At 44.8% G+C, this 7846-nt stretch overlaps 1 protein-coding gene and 1 pseudogene across 3 annotated transcripts in view; one reads left to right on the top strand and one right to left on the bottom strand.

Moving 5' to 3' along the window:
- P2RX4 (purinergic receptor P2X 4) overlaps nt 1-7846 on the top strand; it is a 20029-nt gene that overhangs the window by 267 nt on the left and 11916 nt on the right. For 2 of the 3 annotated variants that reach the window (XM_023516854.1, XM_003795999.3), the window contains exon 2: nt 4183-4330. In XM_023516854.1, the coding sequence (XP_023372622.1) occupies nt 4183-4330 (148 nt within the window). Of the gene's footprint in view, nt 1-4182; nt 4331-5874; nt 6022-7846 lie in introns of those variants that run through there. The other variant, XM_023516855.1, reaches the window with a different exon arrangement.
- On the bottom strand, nt 4999-6253 carry LOC105887584 (annotated as a pseudogene).

A 7846-nucleotide genomic window follows, 5' to 3' on the forward strand; every position in this document is an offset into this window, starting at 1 on the left:
GGGGCAGAGGCCGCGGCGCTTAGGTGGCAGGTGACCCGGACAGCCCTAGCGTCCGGTCGCACACCTGCTTAGCTTTGTTTGGTCGCCAGGTAAGCCCCCCTGGCGTCCTGCAGGTGGAGTCCAGGGGCGGCTACCCGAGGCCGGAGACACATCCTCACTGGGCTCCCACCACTGTCGACCTGCTCCTCAGCGTCGGGCCCCCGGTGGCAGGAGGCTGCTTCGATTCAGTTTTAAAGGCAAAGCCTGGCCAGACCTTCACCTCCGCTTTTCCTTATAACCTTCGAACTTGCCCCATAGTGGCCCTTGGCTGTGGGGGCCTTTCTCTGAGTGCTCAATCATCGCCCTCCAACAGCTTTCTGTTGATATGCTGACAAAACCAAGGCTCGGGATTTGCACTTGGTTCCTTCTTGGTCTGTGGCTTCTGGTCCTTTCCTTTCAGCATTGTGTGATAACCTGAGATAGAGAGGTCAGACTTCTAAAAGGATTGCATTTAAAGCTCTCTTTGTTTTGTGGGATTGTCCTTGCCTGCCTTAGCCATGTCATCCCCTATGCTGTCACCTTATGCCCTGCCACCCTAGAGCCTTACGAACTGCACAATTGTACTTGAAGACACTAGTTACAATTAAGCATAGCCTGAGGGAGGAGGTGGGAGTTAGAATTACCTTCCCAGCTGGGCCCACTTTAAAACACCACCTGGGATGTTATGGCGGCTACAGCTGCTGGGCTGACAGATGTATCTGTACACCTGCTTCCTTTTCTTAAAAGGAAAATGGAACTGCAACTTGGAACCATCTAGAAATCTTTAAAAAACTCTAATTGCTCTCTCCCATCCCCAGACCTGATTCAATTGCTGTTAAGTAGGACCAACTCTCCCAGTGATACTTATGTTTGGGAACCAGTGACCTAGTGTATCCCAAAGTTAATGACCATGAAAGATTCATCTAAAGAATTCTTTGAAAGTAACAGACCTCCTACCTTGGGTCAGTGTTTTGGAATCTATTAACAGTGCCCAAGGGAATTCACACAGTGAGGCAGGTTTGGCTTCCCACATCTGTCAGCACCAGCAGTAGATACTGATAGTATTCAAGAAGATGGGGCTTTCCATATGTCAACTCAGTGTCAGCCCACCTGGCCCATAGGCAGATTTGGAGTCATTAAGTTTCAGGGGTGACTTAGTACCAATCCTACCTACTCCTCCCCCTACAGTGACTGTGATACACTCACTCTTTACATTTTGAGACCTGCTACTACTAGCTGGTTCAATCCCTAGTTAGACCTGAAGCATTTAAGGTTAGGAGCTCCCATGCAGCTTTTTGCTCTTGGTTTTTGCTGCTATGGGAGGATCAGTCCACATCTACCTTAGGGTACCTATACAGTTCTGGGCTGGAGATAGTATATAGCAGGATGTACCATATGGTGGCCACGAGACACATGGCTATTGAACACCTTAACTGTTTCCATTCCAAATTGAGAGTGCTTTAACTGTGAAATACACACTGGATTTCAAAGACAGTACCAAAAAAAGGAAACTATCACAGCAATACATATTGTATTGATAATGTGTCAAGATATATTGGGTTACATAGACTATATCATTAAAATTTTTCCTATTTTTACTTTTTAACATTGCTATTAAAAAATTTAAATTACATGTATGACCCACAGTAAACACATACTTCTCTTGGATAGTACAGCTCAGTGGGAGGATTTTCCACCTCAGTTACGAGATCTTTAAAGCAGTATATGATTTTTGCTTTTATCTATCTTGAGTATAAAAGAACTGAATCAATCAAAAAAAAAAAAAAGAACTAAATCAAAACTGAGTAAAGGCGCCTGTGGCTCAAGTGGCTAAGGCACCAGCCACATACACCTAAGGTGGCAGGTTTGAATCCAGCCCAGGCCCACCAAACAACAATGACTAGCTGCAACCAAAAAATAGCCGGCGCCTGTAGTCCCAGCTACTTGGGAGGCTGAGGCAGAAGACTCGTTTGAGCCCAAGAGTTGGAGGTTGCTGTGAGCTGTGATGCCACGGCACTCTACCCAGGGGGACAGCTTGAGGCTCTGTCTCAAAAAAAAACTGAGTAAAGGCTTAAAAAAAAAAAAAAAAAGCTTCCTCTCTAAACTTCATGAACCAATTCACCTTGGTAAAATTGTGATCTCTTTTCCCATAGTGACTTACCCCAACCCTTCCTCAAAAAGAGACTGAAAGTGCAATTTCCAGTTATCTAATCTGTTGTTAGTCACATGTTGAGGAAATAGTTGATCACATGATGATGATTGGAGTGAAATCATGTGTCTCTAAATCAAGCAACTCATTGTATGTGGGGGATACATTGACTTCCTGCCCTAAGCTTCTGTGGGTCATACTGGAATTAAATGGGAGATTGAAGCCCTGAAAAAGAGGGATGTGTCAGGGACAAAGCCCAAATTTGGGGAATGCTCAGGTCAGAGAAACCGATAAAGAACCCAAACCAATGAATTTCCGAAGTCTTAATAGCTAGGATTTACAAGAAGAGATAGATCTTAGCATTTCTTGATTCTAGAAATAGAAAAAATAATAGTCTCTAGTAGATTTTTAACAACAGCTTGGAGTAGAGAAGTTCCAATTTGTGGTCCTAGCCTATTTCCAGTGTATAGTCTCTCCTGGCCAATTTCAGCCTACCAATGATGACTCAGGAACATTATTCTAAACATTTGACATACATTAACTCATTTAACCTCACAGGAATCCTGTGAATTTCTATTATCATTCCCATCTTACAGACGGGTTAAACTAAGACACAAGGAAGTTGAATAACTTGGCCAAAGTTAGGCCTAAGGAGAGGTGAAGCTAAGTCCACTGGCTCCAGATTGTTTTCTGGTGTCCTAACCACTATATATAAGACCCTTAGATTTTTAATTATTCTGACCAGTAATAAAATCCTCATTTCAGAGGTGAAAAGCATATGTGTGACCTAAATTCTTAAGGAAAAGTAAGAAACTACTATAAAAAGTTCCTTAAAAGGTAGGATTCTTTTTTCTAGGCAAAGTAGAACATAGTGAGTACGAAAAGAGGCTTTAGGCTTGGTGTCTGTGGCTCAAGTGGCTAAAGCTCCAGCCACATGCACCTGAGCTGGCAGGTTTGAATCCAGCCTGGGCCCGCCAAACAATAATGATGGCTGCAACCAAAAGATAGCCGGGCATTGTGACGGGTGCCTGTGGTCCCAGCTACTTGGGAGGCTGAGGCAGGAGACTCACTTGAGCCCAGGAGTTGGAGGTTGCTGTGAGCTGATGCCACAGCACTCTACCCAGGGGGATAACTTGAGGCTCTGTCTCAAAAAAAAAAAAAAAGAGGCTTCAGAGCTTCTGCTTAGTTTAAATCCTGCCTTTGCTATTCACTAGCTGTATGACCTGGGGCAAATCACTTACCCTCTGTGTGTCTCTGTATCTACCTCTATAAAATGGAGATAATAACAATGATGCCTGCCTCATAAAAGGGTCAAGATTAAATTGTTTATACATATCAAGAGCTTGGTTCAGTGCCGGGCACCTAAAAGCACTCAGTTGGTAACTAGTTATAATTTTAGTATCTCTTGATTCCTTCCAGTCACAGGGGACTCAAAGTGCTCGAGTATCTAATGATAAGACAGGAATATTTTCTCTGTGCCAGTCACTGTGCTGTGCTTTCTCTGCATCATCTCATTTGTTTCTCACAAGGAAGGTGTGGGGAAAGGTGCTACTATCCCCATTTTGCAGAAGTAGAAATAAAGCCCCAGAAGTTAAGTAGCTTTTGCAAAGTCACATAATTAGTGAAGATTGTACTTTCAGCATCTGGTAATCAGAGGCTCCCTAGCTTTACCTCAAATTCACAGAATCTTTTTTTTTTTTTTTTTTTTTGAGACAGAGCCTCAAGCTGTCCCCCTGGGTAGAGTGCTGTGGCATCACAGCTCACTGCAACCTCCAACTCCTGGGCTCAAGCGAGTCTCCTGCCTCAGCCTCCCAAGTAGCTGGGGCCACAGGCGCCCGCCACAACACCCGGCTATTTTTTGGTTGCAGCCGTCATTGTTGTTTGGTGGGCCCAGGCTGGATTCGAACCTACCACCTTAGGTGTATGTGGCTGGCACCTTAGCCACTTGAGCCACAGGCGCCGAGCCAATTCACATAATCTTAATGGTAATTTAAGAGGCCTATTTTATTTTATAGGTGGGTATTTCTGTGGGAGAAGGGATACCAGGAAATGGACTCTGTGGTCAGCTCAGTTACTACCAAGGTCAAGGGTGTGGCTGTGACTAATACTTCTCAACTTGGATTCCGGATCTGGGATGTGGCTGATTATGTGATACCAGCTCAGGTATGTCTCCCACTGTGACTTCTGTCTAACACTGACACCTGTAGTTCACACCTTTCCCATTACTGACTTTGCACATTTGATTAATGACTTGCATAGCAAGAGTTCTAACATCACTGAGGTCCAGACTAGATTGTTTCAGTCCAGGAAAGCAGCCAGCTCTCTTTTGACCTAATATCCAACAGATCATACTCAGTTAGCTATGGTTCCTTTCAGCTTTAAAAGGTGGCTAGCTAAAATACAGTGAGTTTCCAGATAGACATCGCAGTTTATCTTAAGCCCTGAAAGGTGAAAAAGCAAATTTCTTTTTTTTGAGACAGAGTTGCCCTTGGTAGAGTGCTGTGGTATCACAGCTCTCAGCAACTTCAAACTTCTGGGCTTAAGCGATTCTCTTGCCTCTGCCTCCCAAGTAGCTGGGACTACAGGCACTTGCCACAACGCCTGGGTATTTTTTGTGGCAGTTGTCATTGTTGTTTAGCTGGCCTGGGCCAGGTTCGATCCCACCAGTCTCAGTGTACATGGCTGGCACTGTAACCACTGTGCTATGGGCTCTGAGCCAAGAAAGCAAATTTTTTAAATCCCGGGAAAAAAATCCAATGGAGATACCATCTTTCCACATTTTGGGTTTGCTTTATTGTCTTTTTTTTTTTTTTTTAATGAATGAGGCATCATTTGTTCTAATGCTTTTTGTTGGCAGCTGCCACCCGTTCAGCTATTCTGTCCAGATCTCTCTGTCCCTGAGGTGTCAGTTTGCAGCCCCCATCTTGGTCCTTTTCCACCATTTTCAGCCCCAGGGCTTAGAGGACCTGGCAGGCCACACTCTTAGAGCCTCAGCTGAAGTGGCTGAGTGTGATGCCATTTCTCTGCCATCCCTCATAGATTTTGGTCATGGAGCCAATCCCAGCACTGCCCTGGAGGTACAGGTGATGTGCTGTGGAAGCACATCATATAGAGCCAGTTCTCATTCTAGGGAGCAAGCTCCTTATGCTTGGCCAGCTTGACTGTGTCCACCCATTCAGGGACTTTCAGCTTCCTGGACTTTTTGAGGAACACTGCCAGAGTTCTGACGAACTCCTGCTGTTTCACATCTTTTACGGTAACTCCAGGCGTCATGTGACCTCTGTGCTGCCAGCCAGGGGAAAGGGCTACTTTATTGTCTTAAACCCACAAGGTAAATCTTTTCAGACTTTAAATTAATTAAATTAATTAGATTACAGACCAACATTAAATTAAATTAATTAGAGACCAACACTCAAACAAGAAGGAAGAAAGGTAAGGGAAGAAATTGTTTGACACTCATGGCATCCTAGTCTCCAGCTGGTAATCTGCAAAGCTCCAAGTTAAACATTGACTCTTTAGCCTAGGTTATAGCTGTGTGCCACGTGGCCAAACCCTACATACCTCTCCAGGTGACTTATGTGCTATGGGGCCTAGAGTCACCAAATACAGATAAGCTGCCAGCTTCTGATGTAAAGCTTATGTCAAGGAAAGCAAGGGACTTCAGAAACTCTTCTTCAAGTGTGTTCATTTTCCCCTGCCCTCTCCAGAGAAGCGTCTTATAGGGTGCCCAGAGAGGAGGCAGAATTAGTGAGCCATAAAAGTCGAATGGAACAGGGGATTTGTAGCTGGCTGGAAATGGGCAGTCCTGTTGGCATGCACCTGTCTCAGCAGAAAGACCACTGCTCCTTCTGAAGGTGAGGGCTTGGCCTGGTACACTCTGGGAGTGTCAGGCTTGGTATGTTCACTGGACATGGAAGGAAGGGTACAAATCATGTTTTTGTCCCTCAGTGGAAAGGAATATACAGCACCTCTGCCTTCCATAGCAGATCCAGGCTGGGGCTGTGTAAGTTCCACAGGGCTTTGTTTGTAAGCTTTCATGCCATCTTTGTGTTTCTCTGCAGATGGTACACAGTCATCTGTGTACATCCACTTGGCTCATCTCCAAGCTGAAATTCCCCTATGTTTGAAATAGATAAGAGATAAGAAACAAAAAGTAGATCATAGTGAAACTATTTAAGTCTTAGGAGAGTCTTTGGAGAAGCCTTTTTTTTTTTTTTTTTGGAGGCAGAGTCTCACTATGTTGCCCTCAGTAGAGTGCTGTGGTGTCACAACTCACAGCAATTCAAACTCTTGGGCTCAAGCAATTCTCTTGCCTCAGCCTCCCAGTATCTGGGACTACAGGCACCCACAACGCCCAGCTGTGGGGGTTTTTTTTGTTATCGTTGTCATTGTTGTTTAGCAGGCCCTAGCTGGGTTCGGACCCATCAGCCCCAGTGCATGTGGCCGGAGCCCTAACCATTGAGCTATGGGCACCGGGCCTGGAACAGGCCTTTTATAAACACCAAACAAAGACTGTGTAAATATACTGAACACCTGGGAATACATGGTAGCCTCTGGTGGCAGCAGAGACTCTGGCCTCATGCACATCCTCATGCCTTCTCTTGTGCCATTTCCTTGTCTCCCAACATGGTTTGTTCTAGGCCTTTGGAAGATGACATTCCTACAGCTTCTACCACCATGTCATAGCCGAGGGTGGGGTTGTCTCCTTTGGTTCCTCAGTTACCCTAATTCCCAAAATGGCTCCCATCACTGACTCTCTTCCCAGGATTATGAAATGCTGAAAGCTTCAGGTTTCTCCTTTTAACATACTGGTGCCCAGCCAGGCACAGTGGCAAGCACCTGTAGTCCCAGCTACTAGAGAGGCTAAAGCAGGAGGATTGCTTGGACTCTGGAGTTCAAGACCAGCCTGGGTAACATAGCAAGATCCTTGTCTCCAAAAAAGTAAATTGATAAATGAAATACCAGTGCCCAATTGTGGTAGGCAGGGTCCAACTAAAACCTTTTAAGGTCATTTTCTTTTATTCCTTTTATTAGGAGGTCATTATTAGTAGTTCTTCAGTTTCATTCTAGCAAATTGATTTCCACAAACTCTAAATCAATAATTTGGTACCTTCTTACCTATAGGGAAAAAACAGAACTTTTTCAAAGAGAGAAATGTTATTTGATGGTGGAGTATGGTGGCTTACCCTTGTAATCCTAGCACTCTGGGAGGCCAAGGCAGGTAGATTGCTTGAGCTCAGGAGCTTAAGACCAGCCTGAGCAAGAATGAGACCTTGTCTTTACAAAAAATAGAAAAAATTATCCAAGTATGGTGGTGCATGCCTGTAGTTCCAGCTGCTCGGGAGGCTGAGCCAGCCTCAAACTTGAGCCCAGGAATTTGAGGTTGCTGTGAGCTATGACACCAAGGCACTGTAGCCTGGGGTAACAGAATAAGACTCTGTCTCAAAAAAAAAAAAAAAATCACTGATGACTCTGAGCAATTCTCTAGAAGGTTTTATTTTATCTTTAATTCCAGATGGGAAGATTTTTGACCTTTGAAGCCTCATGGGTTTTTTTGTGGTTTTTTTTTTTGAGACAGAGCCTCAAGCTGTCCCCTAGGGTAGAGTGTTGTTGCATCACAGCTCACAGCAACCTCCAACTCCTGGGCTCAAGCGAGTCTCCTGCCTCCACCTCCCAAGT

Source organism: Otolemur garnettii, unplaced genomic scaffold, assembly GCF_000181295.1.
Source record: "Otolemur garnettii isolate 467f Iridium unplaced genomic scaffold, OtoGar3 scaffold00099, whole genome shotgun sequence".
In the NCBI taxonomy this organism is placed as follows: Eukaryota; Metazoa; Chordata; class Mammalia; order Primates; family Galagidae; genus Otolemur; species Otolemur garnettii.